This window comes from Anomaloglossus baeobatrachus (assembly GCF_048569485.1).
Source record: "Anomaloglossus baeobatrachus isolate aAnoBae1 chromosome 5 unlocalized genomic scaffold, aAnoBae1.hap1 SUPER_5_unloc_13, whole genome shotgun sequence".
NCBI classification, from domain to species: Eukaryota; Metazoa; Chordata; class Amphibia; order Anura; family Aromobatidae; genus Anomaloglossus; species Anomaloglossus baeobatrachus.
In genome coordinates this window covers 755,303-781,582 of record NW_027441788.1, presented here as the reverse complement: position 1 = coordinate 781,582, position 26,280 = coordinate 755,303, and the positions used below count along the sequence as shown (strand labels likewise).

At 41.5% G+C, this 26,280-nt stretch overlaps 1 protein-coding gene and 1 pseudogene across 2 annotated transcripts in view; one reads left to right on the top strand and one right to left on the bottom strand.

Moving 5' to 3' along the window:
- The window catches only part of LOC142258844 (uncharacterized), a 103,788-nt pseudogene extending 101,226 nt beyond the window's left edge, over positions 1 to 2,562 (top strand).
- The window catches only part of LOC142258836 (uncharacterized), a 167,302-nt gene that overhangs the window by 56,877 nt on the left and 84,145 nt on the right, over positions 1 to 26,280 (bottom strand). Inside the window, exon 6 of one of the 2 annotated variants that reach the window (XM_075331420.1) lies at positions 22,606 to 24,381. In XM_075331420.1, coding sequence (XP_075187535.1) covers positions 22,606 to 24,381 — 1,776 coding nt within the window. Of the gene's footprint in view, positions 1 to 21,634; positions 24,382 to 26,280 lie in introns of those variants that run through there. The other variant, XM_075331419.1, reaches the window with a different exon arrangement.

Sequence of the window (26,280 nt, the reverse complement as noted above, 5' to 3'; positions counted from 1 at the left end):
CAGTCCTTCCTTGGAAAGATCTATCATCTGATCTTTTCAAACAAGTGCAAAATTCTGATTTATCACAGAATTGTGAGCAAAATAAAAGTTGCAGAAGGGATGGGGAACATGAAACGGCTCCTACAAGGGGGAAACCATTTTCGTGTTCAAAATGTGGGAAATGTTTTACCAGGAAATCACATCTTAGGATCCATCAAAAAACTCACACAGGGAAGAAGCCATTCTCATGCCCAGAATGTGGAAAATGTTTTACTCAGAAAATAACCCTTGCTAACCATCAAAAATATCACACAGGGGAGAAGCCATTTTCATGTTCAGAGTGTGGGAAATGTTTTATTTGGAAATCAGACCTTGTTAGACATCAGAAAGGTCACACAGGGGAGAAGTCATTTTCATGTTCAGAATGTGGGAAATGTTTTATTCACAAATCACATCTTGGTGTGCATAAGAAAAGTCACACAGGGGAGAAGCCATTTTCATGTTCAGAATGTGGAAAATGTTTTATTCGGAAATCACATCTTGGTGTGCATAAGAAAATTCACACAGGGGTGAAGCCATTTTCATGCTTGGAATGTGGTAAATGTTTTACTAGGAAATCAAGTCTTATTGACCATGGAAAACTTCACACAGGGGAGAAGCCATTTTCATGTTCAGAGTGTGGGAAAAGTTTTAATTGGAAATCAGAACTTGTTATGCATCAAAGAAGTCACACAGGGGAGAAGCCATTTTCATGTTCAGAATGTGGGAAATGTTTTATTCAGAAATCAGATCTTGTTGTGCATCAAAGATATCACACAGGGGAGAAGCCATTTTCATGTTCAGAATGTGGGAAACGTTTTATTCAGAAATCAGCTTTTGTTAGGCATCAAAGATCTCATACAGGGGAGATGCCATTTTCATGTTCAGAGTGTGGGAAATGTTTTAATTGGAAATCAGAACTTGTTGTGCATCAAAGATGTCACACAGGGGAGAAGCCACTTTCATGTTCAGAGTGTGGGAAATGTTTTAATTGGAAATCAGAACTTGTTGTGCATCAAAGATCTCATACAGGGGAGAAGCCATTTTCATGTTCAGAGTGTGGGAAATGTTTTATTCGGAAGTCAAAACTTGTTCAGCATCAAAGATCTCACACTGGAGAGAAGTAATTTTCATGTTCAGAGTGTGGGAAATGTTTTATTTCGAAATCAGAATTAGTTATGCATCAAAGATCTCACACAAGGGAGAAGCCATTTTCATGTTCAGAATGTGGTAAATGTTTTACTATGAAATTAAGTCTTGTTGACCATCAAAAAAATCACACAAAATAAACCATTTTTATGTCCTGAATGTGGAAAATGGAATTCTCAGAAATCAGATCTTGTTAAACATGTGAAGAAGCCGCACAGGGAAGGAACCTTTTTCATGTTGTGAATAATTGAAATGTTTAACTGGTAAATCAAGTCTTGCTGACATCGGAAAACCAGCAGAGCAGAGGAGCCATTTTTGCTTTCAGAATCTGCCAAATGTTTTTTTATCATTAATCAGGTCCTGTTGGCAGATGAGTCACACGGGAGAAGCCATCACGATGTACCATAATTCAAAGGGTTTTATCCAAAAATCGGCTACAATTCCTTAAGTGAGAATTTGTGAGGGAAAGAACCATTTTATTTCTTTTTAGTCTTATCGTATTTTTTGCACCATAAGACGCACCTAGGTTTTGAAGATGGAAAATAGGGAAAAAGATTGAAGCAAAAAAATGTGTTCATGAAGCACTGTTATGAGGGGGATCTGCTGCTGACACTGTTACAGGGGTAATGTCCCCCAATTCTGTACTAATATCCTTGGGCCCCTTCTAGGTATATGTGTCTCCCATACTCGTATATATGTCTTTCATCCTGGTATATATGTTGACCATGTTTATCCCATCCTGGTATATATGATGCCCATCCTGGTATATATGGATCTTGCTTTAGTATACAGTATATGTCTCATCCTTGTATATATGGCCCTCATCTTGTGCCCATTCTGGTATATATTTCCCCATCACGCTGCACACATAAGACAATAAATGATTATACTCACCATCCCTCTGCTCTTCCGGTGCACGGTGTTCTCTTCTGATACTGGCAAGTGACTTCAGCATGTAAGCGGCGCAGCGCATGACATTACTGCCATGTGCCCTCAGTTACACGCGGACGTCAGCTGCCGGAATATTCACTGCTCCCCACAGCCGGGATTATGTGCTTGGGGAGCAGTGAATATTCATTATCTAATAGACACACATGATCGCACAGCCACAGCAGTAAGCCGGCGGCTGAGTGATCATGTGTACCCGATATTAAAGAATGAATATTCACTGCTCCTCACGCTAATAATACCGCCCACATCTTGGTTGGCGCTGGCTTCATTGCCTAGAGGTGGGCGGGATTATGGTGTGGGGAGCAGGGAATATTCAATTTCTTTTTTGGCTGGCACAGTTTAGTTTTGATACTCGATTATGTTTAGATAATTCACTAATCTCAGGTTTCCCACTTATTTATTTACTAAAAAGCGCAGCCTCAGATTGGATATAGGAACTTAAGTATATCACATTGTATATAATTGAATTTAAAAACTTGTTGTTTTGTTAATAAATGCTTGTAAATATATATTCTTCATGCCTGTCTTTGTCTATTGTCTAGATGCAATGATTTTGCCTCAGAACCTCTGGACTTAACGCAGAGCTGTAGGCATTTTACACCAAAATAGTGAGGGGAGAATTGAATAACACTGCAGACTAGATATGTGGAAGTTGTAAAGACGCTCTGGTCCCAAATCATCAAAGCTTTTATGCCAAAAAAAATGTCACAAAAGCTCTGAAAAGTCTCAAAAATTCGGAACGTTGTTTCAACATTTGGTGGCTTTTGGCATTTTCACTCTAAAATTGGCACAGGTTGGGTGGGACGGGGGCGTGACATGACAACGTCTTTAATTCATGATGAGCTGTGGCGTTTTCCTATGCCAGAAATCTCACTCCAGTCCCTGAAGGAAGTAATATTTCTAGCATGGCACAAGGAAGCACATACCACTCGTCAAACGCTCCAGATTCTGGACGAGGCATGTACTGCTTAATGAATCAGGAGTGGCCCCCGCATAAATTGGGCCCTTTATGTTATAAAAATGATTTTTTTACAAAGGATAATTGTAATAAAAAAAATAAAGGATTTTATGTCTGATATCCAAGGGATTATATTTTTTGTGGGGCTACCCACAAATAGAGATTTGAAGTTGAAGTTCGGGTTCGGCTTTTTAAGTCGGACTTTAGATAAAGTTCAGTTCAGGAACCGAACTTGTCCTGAACCCCATTGGAAGTCACTGATTGGGCAGTTCGGGTCTCTGTCCACATGCAACCGGCCATATAAAAAGCATTTCCATTTTTTTTTCCTTGTACACAATACATCCTATACCTATAACAATGTTTTTACCCCCCATGAAATCCATTCAAACACTGCAAGCGGTTCGCACTTGGCCGAGCACTGAGTGTACCCGAGCACACCGATGCTAGATCAAGCAGCTAGAATACGTAACGACCCCAATCTCCGAACTCGAACACTGACTTTTTGTATAAAGTCTTTATTTGGTACAAACACTGAACTTTATTATTTAGGTTTACTTGTCTCTGCCCACAAACCTTTATTACAGTTTAGATTATGGGTGTAGAAGAGACCAGAACTGAAAGTGGCCTATCTCTTGGTGGAGAGCAAGTACCATATATGATACCTAAGCTGGGGTTTTGTGAATTTAATGGGATTTTGTCTCTATGGGCTAAGCCACATGGTGAGAAAATCGGTGCGAGTGGAGTGCGATAAAACATCGCATTCCAATCGGACCAATATTAGCTTGTGTGTCAGCGCACATGAGCGATTATTTTCTCAGCCCTAATCGAACCGAGAAAACAATCGCAACATGCTGCGATTGTAATGCGAGACTATTTTCTCTCGCACCCATTCAAGTCTACGGGGCAAGAGAAAAAACGCACTGCACTCGCGGTACATCGGTATACCGCACATGCAGAGCGAGAATCGCAATAGCCGACAACGGAGGAGAGAGGGAGATAAATCCCTCCCTCCCCTCCTCCATGCCGGCCCTCCCCTCCTCAGCACTGGCACGCCCCTCCTCAGTGCCGGCCCGCCCCTCGCAGCTGAGGTCTGCTCGCACAGTCAGACCTCAGTCGCAGGGATACTAGCATGACACTTTGCTCTGCTGTGCTGCCAGCGTGAGCCGAGAGTCATGTGAGCATTGCACTAGTGCCCCGTGTGGCCCCGGCCTAAGTGTTTACTATTTCATTAAAAATTAGAATAATCTAAAGACAGTGTCACACTAGGTACGGTGAAGTTCCAAGCGAAAGGAAAAGAAAATTCTGTGCCTAGGGAAGGGAAAGCTGGTGACCCCTGACGAAGCCTACTGCTGGGCCCCGGGCTCCCTCACTGCTTTAGATAGATTGATTGCACACCTATGTGCCGAGCCGGATACCTGACTCTAGACTGACCCTGATCTGGGCCCTAAATAGGAAACTGATGGGATGAGCTCTTCATCAACCTCACAGTGCACTAAACACACAGGGATAACAAACAAGGGAAAATAACAAACAACTTATCTCTAGACAACTCATTAAGAACTTCCTTAAAGAGCAACAATGATCCTACTGGTGTGTACTAGCCGCCTGCTTGCATCCAGAGCTTGTGAAGGAACTGAATATCACCAGCACAAGTCCAGGGAAAATGAGAGTATTTAAACCCAAGGGAAAATACAGATTATTAGCAACTGAAGGGAAGAGGATCCTGGGTCCTAAAGAAAAAAGGATAAAAACCCAACAGTGGAGGTACCAGTACACCGAATACTGATAGCAGGAATAAAAGAAAGTCAAGGAGAATTTTGCGCAGCCAAATGCTGTGACCTTCTATTGCCGAACACCACAGGACTGTCTGTTACCTGTGACAGACAGGGACTCTTATTCCAATGATGTGTCACTTACTGGACTGCTTGCTGTAGTTTTGATAAAATCACAGTATTATCGCTAGGGGATTATCACTAGAGAACTAGTAAACCTGCTGTCATGTATCCTCCATCTCCATTAGCTCTATTTAACTCCGCCCCCACTTGATTGTCTGTTGTTACGGGGGCTGTCGGATAATAAGGGAATGGAAGGCTATCCGACAGTCAGGGTCCACCGTGCAGAGCTCTGCTGCAGAGTATGGCAGAGGATAGGGGAAACCTGTACCACCAAAGCAGTACTGACACTGTTGCGTCACCAAGGCCAATAGCGGCGTATACTGTTTAAGTCACAGCGACTACCTTATTAGCATAACATAGGAGTGGAAATGCAAAAGAGTGAGGAATACAACATAAAAGTGCAAAGAAGTCTCACACTCTGTGAGTGTGAAAGCACCTGTCTCAGTTAACAGTCACAGAGACTAGGTGTAGTGTGTGCAATATGGCACCTACCTATGTCCGCTCCACTTGTGGTGCAAGAATACGGACAGCAGCAAGGCTGCTAGCTTGAAACTCCTACCTATGACCGCTCCCCTAGTGTGCGAGGATACGGACTGCTGCAGGAGGCAGCGTAGTGGAGCATTACCCTAGGAGGCAACGACCACCTAACCTACCTATGTCCGCTCCACTAAGGTGCGAGGACACGGACAACAGTACGGCTGAAAGGTACAGGAGCGCTACCCTACCGATAGCGCTCACCTCAGAGTAGAACCACAAGGCCCAGTCAGACCAAGTGCAGCAAGCACATGCCTATGTCCGCTCCACTAAGGTGCGAGGCTACGGACCACAGCATAAGCTGCAAGGTACAAGAGCGTTACCCTACCGATAATGCTCACCTAGATAGACAATAGGTGCCGCAAGGGACATGCACAGAGTGTCTACTCCTATGCAGGAACCAAGAGGACTGAGCGCCGAGCAGCGTGCGTCAGGGTCTTATATAGACTCTGTGCCTCATCCAAGATGGAGGACACCAGCCAATCCGCTGCGAGAACGTTAGCAATGACGTCACGCTGGCCTATCACAGAGCAAAGCGTGATAAGCACATGACCAGCGGCCAATCAGCTTAGAATGTGTCAGAGACATGTGACCTCGTGTCAGCGATGATGTCACCCGCACATGTGCAGTGGCTCCAAGATAGGACTTAGTCTCCAGCGCTCGCACATGCTCAGTAGCATGGAATCAGAACATAGTCTCCAGCGCCACACAGACCTGGGATCAAGAGAATAACATAGCCAGACCACAGCAAAGGATAAGGAGACATGCAGATCCCCAGAAACGGGAACCGTAACAGTACCTCCCCCTCAAGGGCCCCCCTCCGGCAGCGCAGGTAATCGGCAACTAAGTCAGGAGCATTGACAGCCTCCTCAGGCTCCAGGAGCGATGCTCCGGACCGTAGCCCTCCCAATCGATCAAAAAGAACCTGCGACCACGAACCATCTTAGAACCAACGATGGCTCGTACCTCACAGCTGGACTGAGAGGAATCGGAGGAAGGAGATGGCTCTGCACAGGCATGGGATTGAATAGCCGGCTTCAAGAGCGAAACGTGGAATTTGTCATGGATCCTAAGATGGGCAGGTACCTTCAGTTGATATACCACAGGATTAACCTGGCGAAGTACCTCATCGAGGAGGAAATCGAAGAGCAAACTTGGCAAATTCCACTCTAAGTTTCACGTTTTTAGCAGAGAGCCATATGAAATCCCCTGGGGAAAAGACAGGAGAGGGACGGTGAAAACGATCGGCTACCGTCTTCATACGATCCTTTACTACTTGGATCGCACTCTGAGTCTGATCCCAGACCTCCCTAGCATTGGTTGCCCAATCCGCCACAAGAGGCGGTGGTACGGAGGTGGGAAACGGAACAGGCACCCTGGGATGTTGCCCATTATTGAGAATGAAAGGTGTCTGCCCAGTGGCTTCAGCCACGGAATTGTTAAGGGCAAATTCTGCCCAGGGTAGGAGAGTAGACCAATTGTCATGATTCTCTGTGACAAAATGTCGTAGGTATATGATCATAGATTGGTTGGTTCGTTCAACCAACCCATTGGTCTCCGGATGGTAGGCCGAAGAGAGGTTCAACTCTATCTGTAAGAGACTACACAGATCTCGCCAAAGCTGGGAAGCAAATTGTGGACCTCTGTCCTCTGTCACAGACGATACGGTCTGGCATCCCATGCAGCCTAAAAACATGTTCGCGGAACAATTTGGCCAATACCCTGGAGGTATTCTCGGTAAGGGTACCAGATGAACCATCCGAGAGAAATGATCAGTTATTACCCACACAATCCGATTCCCTTGAGAGCAGGGAAGTTCACCCACAAAATCCATGCCTACCACCCCCCATGGTCTATCTGGCACGGGCAATGGGTGTAAAAGACCAGCAGGTCTCTGCCGCAAAGGACGGTTGCGAGCACAAGAAAAACACGATCAGATGTATCTCTTGACATGGTTGGCCAACTGGGGCCACCAATACCACCTCTCGAGTAATTCTCGTGTCCTTCTAATGCCAAAATGCCCACCCACCTTAGAGGTGTGGGCCCATGACAGAATGTCATTCTGTCGACTAGGAGGAACGAAAATCTTGCCAGGTGGAATCTGATCTAACGTTACAGGAGAGAGTGTGTGAAAAACCCTAGATGGAAGAATGAGACGAGGGTCCTCATTCTCTTCCTGAGATGATTCCATAGAGCGAGAGAGTGCGTCAGCCTTGTTATTCTTACTCCCGGTAAGATAATTAATGGAGAAGTTAAACCGAGAGAAAAACAAGGACCAGCGAGCTTGCCGAGGATTCAATTGTTGTGAAGTTTGCAAATACGTCAGGTTCTTATGGTCCGTAAAGACCTGAAAGGGCTGCCTGGCTCCCTCGAGCAAGTGACGCCACTCTTCCAATGCTAATTTTAGGGCAAGTAGTTCCCTGTCACCAATAGTGTAGTTCCTCTCAGCAGGAGAGAACTTCTTTGCAAAGAAAAAACACAGTCTTTTTCTACCTGAGCTGTTCTTTTGATATAGAACTGCTCCAGCTCCTACAGAGGACGCGTCCACCTCCATGAGAAAGGGCCTATTCTCGTCAGGTCTTTGGAGGACAGGAGCAGATGAAAAGTGTTCCTTAACTGCCTTGAAAGCCTGGGATGTCTCAGTAGACCAGACTTTAGGATTGGCGCCCTTTTTAGTCAAAGCCACTAACGGAGCTACCAAGGTAGAAAAGTGTGGTATAAATTGCCAGTAATAATTTATGAATTTCAGGAAGCGTTGTACTGCTTTCAAGGAATGAGGTTTAGCCCATTCCATAACTGCAGAAAGCTTCGCAGGATCCATTGCCAATCCCTCATGAGAAATGATATAGCCTAAGAAGGGTAGAGAGGCTTGCTCAAATATACATTTCTCGAGCTTGGCAAACAGGGAGTGCTGCCTTCGACGAGACCAGGGGCGGACTGGCCCACCAGGAGGTCGGGAGAACCCCCGGTGGGCCCCTGCTAATGATGGCCACGCCCCCTAGGCCCCACCCCCCTACCACCCCTGGGCAACTATGGATATGTGTGAGAGGCCCTCCCGGTCGGTAATTTCACTAATCATATCGGCACATTGCCGATATGTTTAGTGACAATCCCATTCCCTCTGCAGCAGCAAGCAGGGAGAGCGATCTCCCTGCTGTCGCTGTCAGTGCCAGCACCCAGCAAACCCGGTCAAATGCCGGGGCCCTGAGCTGCCGGGGGGGCCCACTCGCGGTGGCAGGAGTGGCGCACCGCTACTCGGGGGGGCCCGGTGGCCGCGCTGTCACCGCCCCCCCCCCGCCGAGGATCATGATTTCAATTATATCGGCATCCCAGGAGCCGATACAATTGAGAGCAATGATGAGAGAGTGAGCGGCGCGCTCCCCCTCTTATCATTCTCCCCGCTGTAACTGTCGGCGCTCTGACAGCTCTACAGCAGAGCGCGGTGACGTCATCACTGCGCGCCTGCTGAGAGGTCAGAGCGAGTGATAGCAATGGACGCGCCGAGGAGATCGGATCATCGGGGGAACGAGGAGAAGTGAGTATTATCACTGTATGCTGCATGAGGGTGCCTTACTGCTATCCAGCTCTGCGCTGTGCTGTATACAGGCTGTGCTATATTATATAGCACAGCCTGTATATAGCACAGTGCAGAGCCAGATAGCAATAGGCAGCCTCATGTAGCATACAGCTTGTATATAGCCTATATACAAGCTGTATGCTACATGAGGGTGCCTATTGCTATCTGGCTCTGCACTGTGCTATATACAGGCTGTGCTATATACAAGCTGTATACTACATGAGGGTGCCTATTGCTATCTGGCTCTTCACTGTGCTATATACAGGCTGTGCTATATACAAGCTGTATGCTACATGAGGGTGCCTATTGCTATCTGGCTCTGCACTGTGCTATATATAGGCTGTGCTATATACAAGCTGTATGCTACATGAGGGTGCCTATTGCTATCTGGCTCTTCACTGTGCTATATACAGGCTGTGCTATATACAAGCTGTATGCTTGTTAAAAAATATACTCTTAAATATATTTTTCTTCAAAATACGTAAAGCCGCATGAAAGAAAGAACTTCCAAAGATGTAAAAAATAAATGTATTTTATCTATTTAAAATAAAATGGTTGCCAGGGTTCAGTTACAGAAAGGAAAAATAATATACTTTGATAGCTTATGTAAAAATAGTTCATTTAGTCCATACTGAACAATGGGAAGTCTTTACCCATCTCTCTCTGGCTCCTGAACGGCAATGCATGGGATGTCATCTCATCTCTTAGGCTGGACAGCGTGTCTTCATCTTTGCAGCACTGGAGTCTTCTCACAGCAGGCAGTGTGGAGGAGCCCCCTCCATCGTGTATTATATACCAGCTGCTCAGTCCATATAAGGTGTTCTAGTGAAACACAGTTGAATATAGTTCCTTCTGGAAGCCTCGGGAAGCTTCTGGAAGGATTTATATATATCCTTCCGTGCTCAGCATATATATTCAATATGGATATTTTAATACTTATTCCTTATAAAAACTTAATTAATAAACTATGCCCTCCAACATAAACAGAACTGTGAACTTATATGTCTTACTATAACATATCCTGATAACTAGATGTATTAATTTTAATGCTTTTTAACAAACCCCCCTTGAAGCGGGTGGAGTAACCCCGAAAATTAATTAATACATCATTAAAATAACAAATCTTATTTCCTTATTTGGTGATAATGGATTAATATCAATAATAATGATGAATAATAATTAATTTGCATTATTCATGTTGTAAGTTCAATAATATAATAATGTGGATTCATGTTATGATAGGCCATGACTGATCAATCATATAAAAATATATAACTATACTTTGCTAGACCTAAAAAGAAATGCAAAAACCAAATCCGGTCACCATATGATGTCCTCTGAGTTGATGTCTTCTTATCTCCGATGTAATCCGGCATAAACACAGTCTCTTAGAAATTAATCCTTTGATAAAAATGGATGGTTACCAATTTATACAGTCCCATATTGCGTTTATCATTGTTAGATCAAAGTCCATAAACTTTTTTTTTTATTGCAAAGTCCATAGCCAATGTTGATAAACCACAGTTCATGAATGTAGAAGAATAGCCAAAAGTCTTTGATGTCTGTGCAGTGCAATTTACATTAGTCACCTTTTATCCTTCATGCTGCCTGTTGTCAAATCCTTTTGGACAGATGTTAAGACGTTCTTGGTCAGCACGACAGGGGTTAACTTTAACACGTCCTTGCTCTTCTTAGTAACTTTAGGGAGGTCTTAATGCACAGACCATGTGTCATTGTCCATCTTGGAACCATAGGAACACTATGTTTGAGATGCAAGCACGGTAAGTGTATTTTGCATGTTACACAGTCTTATTTGAGACGTTACCTTTTGGACCTTTTTGCAGAATCCCTTTTAACCTTTAGGAAAAAATATAAAGTCTTTTTATCTTCTGTAATCTTGATTGAAGACTGATTCATTCCCTAATCTAGATACCAAATATGGCAATAACTATCACTAATAAATGTCACAGCGTATCATAACTCTAATACTATAATACCATGTCATTATTAGTTATCGTAAAAGTATTAATATAATTGATACTCCGAATGATAAAATACTGCATAATGGTATAGACAATAGTATTTTCTAGTAATGACCTTTTTTGTCATTGGTGCATTACCCTTCCAAACCCATAGGTGGCAATGTGTTGAATGTAACCAAAATATAATATAACATATGAAATAATATAATGTGTACCTATAACATGTATCATATTATAAATATGAAAGGCAACAATGTGGCTTATTAGTTAGATCATTTGTAAATTATAAACCAAAGCAAATAACCTTTTAGAAAAGACTGGATGATACCATCAAAACACAACAATACCCATTATAAATTATTATTGATTAAAAATATAATATATATTACTTGTAAATATAGGAAGGTAAACCTAGATGTACCTCGATCTTCCATCTTTATTACTCTAATTTAATTTATTTGATTTGTCTATTATTATTAAATAACCTGCTATAAGAAAATGTGTAACTATAAGTAATATTTCACCCTTAATGTGTTAACATACTAATATAAAAATAATGTATTACCAGAAAGTAAACAATTGTATATATTGATGAAAAAAGTATCTTTTCTTCCAAAAAATGGAACTTTTCCCTTTTCATATGATTCATATTTAATAAAGTAATATTCTTATATTAGATATTACTGAACTAAATATTGAAGTGTTTTCTCAATTGAGATATTTAAAATCTGAAGAAAAAAATAAAAATTGTAGAATTAAGATTTTGATTAAAAATGTGAATATTAAATAATAATTAATATAAAAAATAGGAATAAAAAGAAAAATGAAAATCGGAATAAAAATAAAACTTGAAATAAAAATAAGGCCTTCTATGTATATAACACCTATGTCTTTAATAATACATAACCTTAATGTTACCAGATAACCTTAATATTACCAGTATCTTATAAAATTACCAAACCTATCAATAACCAATAAAAATAATTAAGTCATGTAACCTTGCAAATAATACACTTCTCTTAGTATATAAATGCATTATGATATACTTCAAATATATTTTTTTTTTTATTCCCAATTCTTCCTTTGTACTTGAAATATTAATTATTAAAGTATCCTGTAAACACATATATTTATCAAATATAAAATGTGTGATTGAGACCGAACCTCTCCCTTTCAATATCATGAAACATGATATTATAAAAATTAATATGTTTAGATTAAATTAAATTAAAATTTGTGCTGTATTTCTTCAAGACCATATTATAAATATCACTTCCATATTTGAAAAGAAAAAATGATTACCAATCTGTGTACCAATAAAAGAAGTGACTAACACAAAAGATATATAAAAAAATCAAAACGTTATAACCTTATTCTAGAATGTAACTCTTCAGAATAAACCCTTAATAATAAAAAAAAATCCTAATATCTCTATACTAAAGACATATGTCTAAGAATTAAAATATATATCTTGTATAAATTCCTTCATTATTTATACTTATGTACTATAACTTATTTATTCTAGATAGTATATATACATATCTTATAACTTCTAAGTTAAAACAAAAATTCCCCCTTTTTTTTTTTTTTTCTGCCTCTGGATCCAAGTACTTTGACTTTAGCATTTGCAGCTGCTCAAACAATCAATCATTCATAGACACATCTATGCACTTAAGACTGTAACATATACTTTCACATAAAAACATTGACGGACACAAATCCCTGTATTCCCAATTATTCTATGCGCATTTCAAAGATTATGTTACTAATTTGAAGTACTTCTCGAAAAAAACCAAATTCCAATGTATTACACACTGTACATATGACCATGGAACAAACATTTATTATTAGAGCATTAGTATCAAATCACATGCTCTATTACGTGCAAGGAACACCATTCCAAGACAGCAAGCAGTTTTATACCACTCCAAAGCTCAGATTACATTACTAATAACTCTAAAGAAGATATATATTCATTAAAGAAACATTAAAGTAATAGTTCTCTGGCAATTGGTACCTGAGGAAATAATAATATTAAACGTGCTTTCGCGATTAATCTTACCCAATAAAATATATGTTACCTGATTGAGGACAAGAACATATGTATAAATAAAAAGTTAATACTTCATCAATCTGCTTTACTGATAAATTCTGAGGGAAATAAAAGAATAAAATTATTATCATATTTATGATAAAAATGAAACACTTTGAATCTGTTACTTTCTCTTATTGTTTTATTTTAAATATTATTATTATTCATATACAGGGATCAAATTATTAATTTATAACATTAAACTATCATTTGACTAAATGAAAATATAACCTTGATTTACTATCACTACTTTTGATATATATATATATATATATATATATATATATATATATATATATATATATATATATATTCACTGTATATGAAAAATTATGATTATCAAATAATAAAATTAATTTATCCAGAAATCCCCTTTTATCCAGCTAAAGACCAAACCTCAATTTTTGCAAGATTCGATTTATTACAGTAATTTCCAGGAAATTGGAATTGAAATTATCTTGTAACTCAATTTTTGTCCTTAAATGAGAAAAAATATCTTTCTCTGAAAAACCACCCAGCTGTCGCGGGCTATCAAACCCTAATCCAGAGAAAGGGTCTGCACAAGACACCTGTTTCTGTCTTTCAAAGCTATTACTCATCATTTGTCTGGGATTTGCAATCCCAGTGATCGATCCCGTCACTGGTGACAGGGGTTTTTCCTGTGAAAAAAAACTTTTAGATGATAAAAATTGGGATGGATTGTATGGTTTGTAACACGTATGCATCTTCCTCCGAATTGCATATACCCTGTCACAGAAATATCTGGATCTGGGAGACACTGTTGGTTTTTCACGGAAACTCTCCCTTTTTTGTGTTGTTTTTCAGAATTAATTAATTTCTGTTTTGATTGACTTTGGCGATTTCTAACAAAATCAATAAATGTCGTACATTCGAATAGGGACTTTTTATTTAATGCCACTGCACAGGCTGCATTATCAAGGAAATTAAATTTCTTGATGAATAAACGTATCATTCCATCCAATCCGACATTTGGAATAACCGCCCTATACAAACGTTCAAAAACGGACATAAATGAGAACGTACTCTCATTCTGTTCAATTTGTAATTCCTTCAACATCTCATAGTTTGGATCCGATTCATTCCTTGCACAGAATATGAGATATTTCAGCCTTATGAGATCGTTATCATTTGAACAATCAAATGTCTCATTGTCAGAAGACTTTTTTAATGCCAATTGTCTAAAGAAATGCTGAGGTATCCACATACGGAATAACTGATTCGTCTCACTGTTGGTTAAATTTAACCTCTCGATGGAACTTTCAAATATCTCTGAATTTCTGCAAACATGTATTTTAGGATTATATGCGGGAATTAATTTGCATATGTCCAATAAATTTTTTCTAAGTGTAATCCCTAACTTAGCCTGTTCTATTTTTAGAAACTGATCATCGCCATTTTCTCTCTCCACGTGTCCTTCTCTGACGGCTTTCTGCCTGAGTCCCATTCTGGCTCCTCCCCCTTCTGGCTTCTCTACGTCATTTCCTGCTTCTTTCCCAGTATGCTGAAAATGACCTTGATTACGTAGCACATGTCTACCGCCATTATCAAAATTCTGATTTGAATTACAGTCTAAATCATCTGACTGATCCTTTACAACATTACAGTCAGAATTCACAATATCACTGACTGACACTCCAGGTTCTAAGCAGTCTTTGGATTTCTCTATCACTGACTCTCCTGACAATTCAGGTTGTCTATTTCCACCATTTTTACACTTTTCTACGATTAACTTGTGAAAATCATAGACTAAATGACAGACATTTCTGATTTTCTGTTTCTCTCTATTAAAAGACCTTGCACATTCTATACGTGAATTCTCAAGTTCACACTCCCCATAAAAGCGTAACCAAATCTCTTCTACATTAGAAATATCTGGATAAGTGAACTGAAGTTTACTTTGCTTTACATATGAAGAGATAAAATCCATTTTCTTACCTGAAATGATCAGATGATCTGATGGATGATCCTGTAAGACTTGATTCACTTTGTTCAACAGGTCCAATACTTCTTATGGACTGACTTTATCTCACTTGCTCAAAAATACGTCAAAAGTTAACTTCTGTAACTTTGTAAAGACTTTAAGGTTCATTAAAAAAACATTCATGCAATCTTGACTTATACGTATTTCCTAGGTTCTGCGTGATTTTTTATAAATTGTCGATTCCTGATCCTTTGCAGGAGATACACGAGTACTTGAGATACCCCCCTTATGCAAAGTGAAGGAACAACAAAAAAATGCAAAAAAATTACGAATGGGTGGCTCACCAAATGTTAAAAAATATACTCTTAAATATATTTTTCTTCAAAATACGTAAAGCCGCATGAAAGAAAGAACTTCCAAAGATGTAAAAAATAAATGTATTTTATCTATTTAAAATACAATGGTTGCCAGGGTTCAGTTACAGAAAGGAAAAATAATATACTTTGATAGCTTATGTAAAAATAGTTCATTTAGTCCATACTGAACAATGGGAAGTCTTTACCCATCTCTCTCTGGCTCCTGAACGGCAATGCATGGGATGTCATCTCATCTCTTAGGCTGGACAGCGTGTCTTCATCTTTGCAGCACTGGAGTCTTCTCACAGCAGGCAGTGTGGAGGAGCCCCCTCCATCGTGTATTATATACCAGCTGCTCAGTCCATATAAGGTGTTCTAGTGAAACACAGTTGAATATAGTTCCTTCTGGAAGCCTCGGGAAGCTTCTGGAAGGATTTATATATATCCTTCCGTGCTCAGCATATATATTCAATATGGATATTTTAATACTTATTCCTTATAAAAACTTAATTAATAAACTATGCCCTCCAACATAAACAGAACTGTGAACTTATATGTCTTACTATAACATATCCTGATAACTAGATGTATTAATTTTAATGCTTTTTAACAATGCTACATGAGGGTGCCTACTGCTCTCCAGCTCTGCGCTGTGCTGTATACAGGCTGTGCTATATATATAGCACAGTGCAGAGCCAGATAGCAATAGAATAGGCAGCCTCATGTAGCATACAGCTTGTATATAGCCTATATAGAAGCTGTATGCTACATGAGGGTGCCTATTGCTATCTGGCTCTGCACTGTGCTATATAAAGGCTGTGCTATATACAAGCTATATGCTACATCAGGGTGCCTATTGCTATCTGGCTCTGCAGTGTACTATATACAGGCTGTGCTATATTCAAGCTGTAAACTACATGAGGATACCTAATGCTATCTGGCTCTGCACTGTGCTATATACAGGCTGTGCTATATACAAGCTGTATACTTGTATACTACATGAGGATACCTAATGCTATTGGCTCTGCACAGTGCTATATAGGGGCTCTGCACTACATGAGGGTGCTTAATGCTATCTGGCTCTGCACTGCGTTATATAGGGGCTATATACTACATGAGGTTGCCTAATGCTATCTGGCTCTGCACTGTGGTATATAGGGGCTGTATACTACATGAGGGTGCCTAATGGTATCTGGGTCTGTATTGTGCTATATGTGGGCTGTATACTACATGAAGGTGCCTAATGATATATGGGTCTGCATTGTGCTATATGGGGGCTGCTTAATGTTATATGGGGGCTGCGTAGTGCATATGGGGGCTACATAATACTATATGGAGGACAATGTTGGCTTCATAACACAATATGGGGGCTGCATACTACTATACCCCCAGAGCTGTATGTCCCCTCCACCCAGGTGCTGTTTACCCCCCAGAGCTGTATGTTCCCTCCACCCAGGTGCTGTATACCCCCTTAGAGCTGTATGTCCCCCCCACCTCAGAGTCACTGCCCTCCTCTAGAGCTGTATGCCCCCCGTTGCTGTATACTCCCTTCATCAGTAATATGTATGCCCCCAGTAATGTGTATGTCCCCAGCCTCTCTTGTGATGTATATACAGCAGTGTTAGTGTGCTCTATGTGCGGCCATGTCTGTTAGACAAGCCGGGAGGTGAATGAGGCTGTTGCCGGCTTCCCAATATTAGAAATATATATACAGGATTAATATATAAAAATAATGTGTGTGTGTGTGTGCGCATGTATGATGTGTATCTATGCATGTCAGTGTATATGACTGTGTCTAGATTTATGTCTATTTATGTGTTTTTGTGAATTTCTCTTTAAATAAGTATGTGTATGTATGCCTGTATGTGTATGTGTGGATGGGGCCAACTGAGACTATTTCGCCCAGGGCCCACAAAAACCTGGAGCCGGCCCTGCCTGCACCGACCGCGCCGGTATTCAGATGTATGCGTGTCTTTCAGGCGCGCATACATTTGTACAGTGCGGCCGGTGACAGGAGGCAGAGCAGCGCTGCTCAGCCCCACACCGCGAAGTACCGTCATCACCGGGGCTGCAGAGGAGCGCGCCTCAGTCCTGCACTGACATCATCATCACCGGGCCGCAGCTGCAGGGATGAAGAGGAGGACGCGCAGGCACAGGTAAGCGCTCCAGAGGAGCCGAAGATGTACTTTTATATGAGCGGCTGCAGGTGGGGGAGGAGCAGTGTTATTTTACAAGTGGCATTAAGAAGCGGTGGGGGACTTTATGGAGCATATTAGGGGTCAGTGGGGGACATAATAGGGCAGTGGGGGACATTATAATGCAGTGGGGAACATAATAGGGCAGTGGAGAACATAATAGGGCAGTGGAGAACATAATAGGGAGGTGGGGAACATAATAGGGAGGTGGGGAACATAATAGGGAGGTGGGGAACATAATAGGGCAGTGGGGAACATAATAGGGCAGTGGGGAACATAACAGGGCAGTGGGGAACATAATAGGGCAGTGGGGGACATAATAGGGCAGTGGGGGACATAATAGGGCAGTGGGGGACACTATATAGGGCAGTGGGGGACACTATATAGGGCAGTGGGGGACACTATATAGGGCAGTGGGGGACACTATATAGGGCAGTGGGGGACACTATAGGGCAGTGGGGGACACTATAGGCCAGTGGGGGACATTATGAAGCAAATTGGGGCATTATAGGTCAGTGGGGGACGTTATGAAAGAAATTGGGACATTATAGGGCAATGGGGGACATTATGAGGCATCAAAGATTGTGGAAGGCAGCATAGTATAATAAGAAGGGGGGGAATTTATACAGGGAAGTAGTTGGGGGAGATATTATAAAATGCAATTTTTTGGGGGACATTATGGAAAGGGGCACTTTGTGGGGCTATTTTGGAGAGGAGCAGTGTGGGGGGATATTTTGTGCAGGAAGCAATTAAGAACCCCTTCTGATTCCACTTGTTTCCCCAGACATTATTAAATAAAAGGGGCCAGGATGAGGGACATAATTACTATATGGGGCCAGAATAAGGGACATACATTATTAGTTTATGGTGGCACGTGAGGCATAATTACTGTAGGGGCATATTAGGGGACATTATTACTGATGAAATATAAGTTAATTTTGAGGATACTGACTCCAATGGGGGAACAAGAGTCTGAAGTGGTGTAGAAATTGGGGAAATAATGAGGAACGTGCTCTGGGAGTGATTGGCAATAGGTGACTGTTATTTTCTGCAGAGTCACGTCATGGCAGGAAGAAGTGATGGCGGTCAGCACCGGATGAAGAGAAAAAGCGAAGATGAATAAAGTCAGCTAGAGACGTCACTGGTAAGTCAGTGTGTTACATGAACACACACATTATACTGTACACTGTATACAGAGCTCCTGTGTATAATGTCACTGGTGAGCACTGTATTACCTATACACTATATACAGAGCTCTTGTGTATTATGGCACTGATGGCAATATTAGTGTTATTAGTGTTGTAGTTTTTATTCATGATCATTATTGTAGTATTATATGTCCTTGTGTGGTAGTAATATGTCGTGTGGTCATGTTGTACTGATATTTGTCTCGTGTGTGGTATTATTTGGTCATTATGTGGTGTGGTAATAGTGTCACAGTATTTCTCCCTTGTATGTGGTTGTATTCGGTCACTATGTGGTCTGATTATGGTGTGGCGGTATTACTTTCTTGTATGTAGTTATAGTCTGTCATTATTTGGTGTCGTTATAGTGTTGCGGTATTTCTCCCTTGTATGTGGTAATATTCGGTTACTGTGTGGTCTAATTATGATAAGGTGGTATTACTCTCTGGTATGTGGTTGCTTTTGATCACTATGTGTTGGTAGTATGTTATCTGGTCATAGTGTCGCGGTATTTCTCCCTTGTATGTGGCTGTATTTGGTCACTGTTTGGTGGTAATATGTGGTCTGGTTACAGTGTGGCGGTATTTCTCCCTTGTATGTGGCTGTATTTGGTCACTGCTGGTAATATGTTGTCTGATCACTGTGTGGCAGTATTTATCCCTTGTATGGGTTGTATTTGGTCACTATGTGGTGGTCATATGTTGTCTGGTCACGGTGTGGCGGTATTTCCCCCTTGTATTTGGTATTATTGATTTTGGTATAGTGGATTGTGTTGTGTATGGAGGTCACTTTTTCTCTCTATAAGGGGGAGATTATTTCCAGTAGAAATTAAATACTTAAACATTTAACCCCGCCCTGCCCTGTGACTATTACGCTGCAGTAAATATGCACTTACAGAGGTTCTCCAGTGAAAACAAGTAATCACCTTTACTAAGGCCACGTGCACACACTGAGTATTCAGTGCGTTTTTTACCTCAGTATTAGAAGCCTAAACCAGGAGCGGTAAAATCAGAGAAAAAGTGTAATAGAAACACGGGCACCACTTCTGTATTTATCACCCACTCCTGGATTTGGCTACAAATACTGATGTAAGATACTGACCAAATACTGATACAAGACACTGACCAAATACTGAACGTGTGAACGTGGCCTAAGGATAAGTGATCATTTATTCATCAGTGGGGTCTGATTGCTGGGACCTGCACCGATCGTGCAACTTTTATCCCCCATTACACTGGAGCTTGTGTCCGACTCAACCCCTGATCCATTCATTCCCTGAGTGGCTGCGAGCGCTGCACTTGTTATTATCTGGCAGCTCCACAGAGGATGAATGGAGCTGCGGTCACACATCCCACCCCACAAAGGATGAATGGAGCTGCGGTCACACATCCCACCCCACAGAGGATAAATGGAGCTGCGGTCACACATCCCACCCCACAGAGGATGAATGGAGCTGCGGTCACACATCCCACCTGCCGCTGCAAAAAGTTCCCCAATCTCCCGATCGGTGCGGTTTCCACTGGTCTGGTTCCACCGATCAATAAGTTATCACCAACCTAACCTGTGGATCGGTGATAACTTGTTTTCACCAAAGTCCCCATTACTGCAAACTACTATTAATTGTACATCCCAGTTATGGTGCACAATATAGATGTGCAGGAGCCGCCTGTGTATACAGTCAAAGCAGCACAATAATGGGGATAACACTAATGGGTGTTTATATTTATCTGTAGGGTGGGCCCCTGGAGTCAATTCACCTGGTGGGCCCCAGACACCCCAGTCCGCCCCTGCATGGGAAGCATTGCCAGAGTAATGCATGACATCACTGGTCATGAGCCCTAAGGAGCCATTCACAATGTGTGCATGTTTTGAATTGGGAGGAGCCTCACAGGTCAGTGCCATTCCTCAGGAGCATTTTGTGCTCTCCTAGAGACTCCTCCCAGACTCAGTCATGCCTCATTAAGCAACCAGCGGGGAAAAAAAAAAAAATAATTGGCTCAGTTCCAAGTGGTGAGTCGGCTCCTGTCGTTCACAGCAGGGAGCCGGCTCTTTGTGTCGGCTCGTTCGAGAACGACACATCACTACTGTAGAGGGGAACCAACCAGACCAAGGATAGTGACATCTGAGGAAGGGAACTGAGACAGGCACTGGGGATCGTGGAGAATGTACCTGGTGGTGCCTAAGGAAAGGGGGCGCTGCTAGGGTAGGGGAAAGAGACAGAGAGACAGCGAGTCCCCAAGAAGCTTCATGCCACGGGGACGGCAACCAACGCACACGACAGGAGGACCCTCAGATAACCTTACCGGACCCTGCCTCCGACCTGCCCGGGACCGAACGGAGGCTACAACGGCGAGGACCGGCACCCAGGTGCGATGTTGGAAAAGACCGGTGAATAAAAAAGGAACTGGAACCCACACTCAGTGACTCATGTGAGTAAATGCCGCCGCCCTGTGCCCCGATGCTCCTGTGGACTGCCGCCCTCAGTTCTCACCAACCTCCCAGAGCTCCCCCACTCTATCCGTGGGGAGCGCTTCCATCTTAGCTGCCTGTAACACCTGCCCCGGAGAGAGACTGTGCAGCGGCGGCTAAACACCTGGTCGCAAACCACGGGTGGCGCTGCTTGCAACCCCCGTTCCCATCCCATACCGTTCCTGGGGAAGAGAAGGGTTGCAGGGAGAGGGTGTCCATGGCAGAGGAGACCGAGACCCCAGTCACCGCTGCAACCAGTGACGTGCTCCCAGGAACCCCGTTATCCTCTTCCTGTTACTCCCTTGGTAACATTGGACTTTCAAGCTTCTTTTAATGAAACCCGCCGGGGTCACGGAAGCTGGGTCGGGCCACTCACAACTTGACCCCGAACACCACTGGCCCGGTGACCATGCGAGCCCTGCAATCCCCGGCATGGGCGTTTCAATTGACTCTATCCACACGGGACTAAATCTGTCAGGAGGATTTATGACTCATTACAAAATCTGAGGACTCTGCTCCAGAGACTGAGAGGGCACCAGACCTCTCATCCGACATGGATATTGGGACAATAAAACTTTTACACCACTAATCAAGGATAATTAAGGATTCACTCTCTAAGCTCAGTGTTTGTGTAAATGTCCTTTTATTATACCATGCTTCTGCTTTGTTTGTGTATATATTTGTGTTTCTTCAGATATTTTGTTATACCATGCCTGATGAAGGGAACTGAGAAATCTGGAAAGCTTGCCTTGTAACATCAAATTCCAAAGAGGTCCCTCCTTGAAGTGTGATCAGACACAGGAAACGGCTGTAGTCCGTTATGTTCCAGCTACTCCCTGTATTCATGCTTTTAAGATGAATTTATATATAAAGAAAAAAACGTTTTATTCACAAGAACAGTGAGTGCTACTCCTATTTTTTGTCTCTTTGGAATTTGAACTTTACTACTGCCTGGAGTTTAGCACCTGTAGTCCTGAAGAGTCTGTGGGGATGTCTTTCCATCACTGATTACATGCATATGAGTGGTGCCGGATTTTTTTCTGATTGGACTTTTTATTGTTTTGTAACATCATTTATATTATTTTAGTTAGCCATTAAAAAGTATCAGAACTACAAGATTATAATTTTGTTTCTCTCACTGAGAGCAAACATTCCTTTTTGTATTTAATTACTGAAATAAATTAACTTTTTGATGATATTTTAATTTATTGAGATGCACTTGTATATGGTTTCTGAATTTTTCTTAGTGGTCAAGAAATTACAATTTTCAAGTAAAACTTCTAGGTAGGACAATGGCTTCTACCCGTGTTAACTTTGTGATGTTCAAAAAGACTGCATTTGTATGTAAAACATTTCCCACATTCTGAACATGAAAATGGCTTCTCCCCTGTGTGAGTTTTCTGATGTGTAACAAGATGTGATTTTTGGTTAAAACATTTCCCGCATTCTGAACAAGAAAAGGGCTTCTCTCCAGTGTGAATTCTTTGATGCTGAATAAGTAGTGATGTACGTACAAAACATTTCCCACATTCTGAACATGAATATGGCTTCTCTCCTGTGTGAGTTCTTTGATGTGTATCAGAATTTGATTTGTGTGCAAAACATTTCCCACATTCTGAACATGAAAAAGGCTTCTCCCCTGTGTGAGTTTTCTGGTGAGTAATAAGATGTAATTTACGTGTAAAATATTTCCCACATTGTGAACATGAAAATGGCTTATCCCCTGTGTGAGTTCTCTGATGTGTAACAAGATTTGGTTTTTGGTTAAAACATTTCCCGCATTCTGAACAAGAAAAGGGCTTCTCTCCAGTGTGAATTCTTTGATGCTGAATAAGTAGTGATGTACGTACAAAACATTTCCCACATTCTGAACATAAATAAGGCTTCTCCCCTATGTGAGTTCTTTGATGTATAACAAAATCTGATTTGTGTGCAAAACATTTCCCACATTCTGAACATGAAAAAGGCTTCTCCCCTGTGTGAGTTTTCTGGTGAGTAAGAAGATGTAATTTACGTGTAAAACATTTTCCACATTCTGAACATGAAAAAGGCTTCTCCCCTGTGTGAGTTCTCTGGTGTCTAATAAGTTGTGATTTTTGGCTAAAACATTTCCCACATTCTGAACAAAAAAAGGGCTTCTCTCCAGTGTGAATTCTTTGATGCCTAACGAGTAGTGATGTATGTACAAAACATTTCCCACATTGTGAACATGAAAATGGCTTCTCCCCTGTGTGAGTTCTCTGATGTGTAACAAGATGTGTTTTTTGGTTAAAACATTTCCCGCATTCTGAACAAGAAAAGGGCTTCTCTCCAGTGTGAATTCTTTGATGCTGAATAAGTAGTGATGTACGTACAAAACATTTCCCACATTCTGAACATGAATATGGCTTCTCCCCTGTGTGAGTTCTTTGATGTGTAACAGAATCTGATTTGCGTGCAAAACATTTCCCACATTCTGAACATGAAAAAGGCTTCTCCCCTGTGTGAGTTTTCTGGTGAGTAAGAAGATGTAATTTACGTGTAAAACATTTTCCACATTCTGAACATGAAAAAGGCTTCTCCCCTGTGTGAGTTCTCTGGTGTCTAATAAGTTGTGATTTTTGGTTAAAACATTTCCCACATTCTGAACAAAAAAAGGGCTTCTCTCCAGTGTGAATTCTTTGATGCCTAACAAGTAGTGATGTATGTACAAAACATTTCCCACATTGTGAACATGAATATGGCTTCTCCCCTGTGTGAGTTCTCTGGTAACTAACAGACTCTGAAGAAAATCTTTTCTCCCCTGTGTGAATTTTTTTATGTATTTTTTTAGATTCTAAAGTTGAAAATGGCTTTATTACTGTAAGAGCACTTCTACTTTGAATGCCTGATTTGTGACTTATATTTTTGTTTATAGTCTGTGATAAAACAGAAGGTTGGACCTGTTCAAAAGAATCAGATAATAGATCTTTGCTGTGAAGGAATGATGGTATATCTGGAATAGTTGCATTCACTTTAGTTATATCTTGTGTGATATCAAGGTCATCTGATTTAAAAAATGAAGATGTCAACTGTGCCTCTGATCTCCTGGTGCAGTCATCTGCCAAGAATAAAAATTATTTTTAATAACATAAAAATGTTAGGATATAATTTCTAAAATAGCTAAAGAAGTTGCAAGTAATATATCAATCTAGAATTATAATTACTTGAAACAAAAACATTCACAATTTAGCAGTAGACCTCTGAGCAAGTACACTAGAATAAGATGTTCAACCCTCTTTGTTCATTTTGCATCTCAAATATTTGAATAATAATCCACTAAGTAATGTTTTCTGGCTAAAATTATAGCAAAAAACGTCTACTCTGTCAGTGTGAAAATAGGATTCCACACCGGTTATAGTTGAAAAACTCTTGAAAAGAGAAATGGCTTCATAATCCAATCCAAAAATATTCCAAAGCGAAATGTCATCGATGCTTCTCAGCGTTGCAGTGGCCCTAACACTGTTAGTATCCACATTAGCACAGAGAAGAACCCACATAAACATTTACGGTGTGTGTTTCCTGGAGCCCAAACTGGGCACTGTGTGTAGGGCAGTAAATTGGCAGATTTGTAATTTTCTCACTCCAACGTCCATTTCATGCCAATTTACAGAGACTGCCTCTGGAGTCAAAATAGTAATTTAGACTAAAGTAGAATACGGTAAATGCTATTTATTAACTATACACTGGAGATCAATATTAGAGAACAACACACAATTTCCTAAATGTTGCGGTCATTGTGTCGTCCTATGTGATTATTTCCTAACATGAAGAAACTCGCAGTATTTTAAGCTTATTTCATAAATTGAATTTTTTCAAAAGCACATGATAAAAATGTAAATGAAATAAATGTAAAAGAACACTGATCAAAATAAGAGAACACGTTCAGGTACCTGCAAGTGATTGGTGTTAATCTGGCACCTGGTGCTAATTTCCTTAATTATTACTGAGGACAAGGTACTGATGATTATAAGTGTTAGGTACATGTAAAGTTGATCTCCTGTAATATTAAATGCAGGTTATGTCAGAAATGTATAAAAGTACAAAGAGGGGAAGAAATAGACTAAAAGCTGCTTTACACCAGACAATCTATCATGCGATAGATCGTCGGGGTCACGGTTTTTGTGACGCACATCCGGCATCGCTGGCTATGCCGGCATGTGTGACACCTCCTAGCGACGCAGTATCGCTCACAAATCGTGAGTCGTGTACTGCTCGCTAGGTTCCATAATATCGTTTCATTTAGTTGATCATCGTTTCCGTGGTAGCACACGCCGCTCCGTGTGACACCACGGGAACGATGAGCAGCTCACCTGCCTCCCGCGGCCGCCGCCGGCTCTATGTGGAAGGAAGGAGGTGGGCGGGATGTTTACATCCTGCTCATCTCTGCCCCTCTGCCTCTATTGTGCGGCGACCGTGTGACGTCGCTGTGACGCCGAACGTCCCTCCCACTCCAGGAAGTGGATGTTCGCCGCCCACAGCGTGGTCGCACGAGAGGTAAGTATGTGTGACGGGGGTTACTGACTTTGTGCGCCACGGGCAGCGATTTGCCCGTGACGCAAAAAGGACGGGGGCGGGTACGATCGATTGTGAAATCGCACAATCGGTCGTACCATGTAAAGCAGCCTTTAGAATAAGAGTGATGAGTAGTACCTGTGAATGGCAAGCATTCACGTGCCTGTGATTTCCTGAATGTAGCCCTGCCATAATATGAGCGCATGGGCTGTAAATAACGTTGACGCCTTCGCACTAGCCATCTCACAGACTGCAGGGAACTGACGTGTCATGGTGTGCTGAGAGAGGCTGGCGCACTGGAGGGCACTTAGTATATTGTGGGGCGGCTATGTGATAGTGTGCTGTAGCATCCTGGTAGTTATGGAGATGGCAGCGCATGCGCACTGATCAATCTAATGACTCACTGATGTAGCTGGCGCTTGCGTGTTGTGGAGCTTGCTGAGAC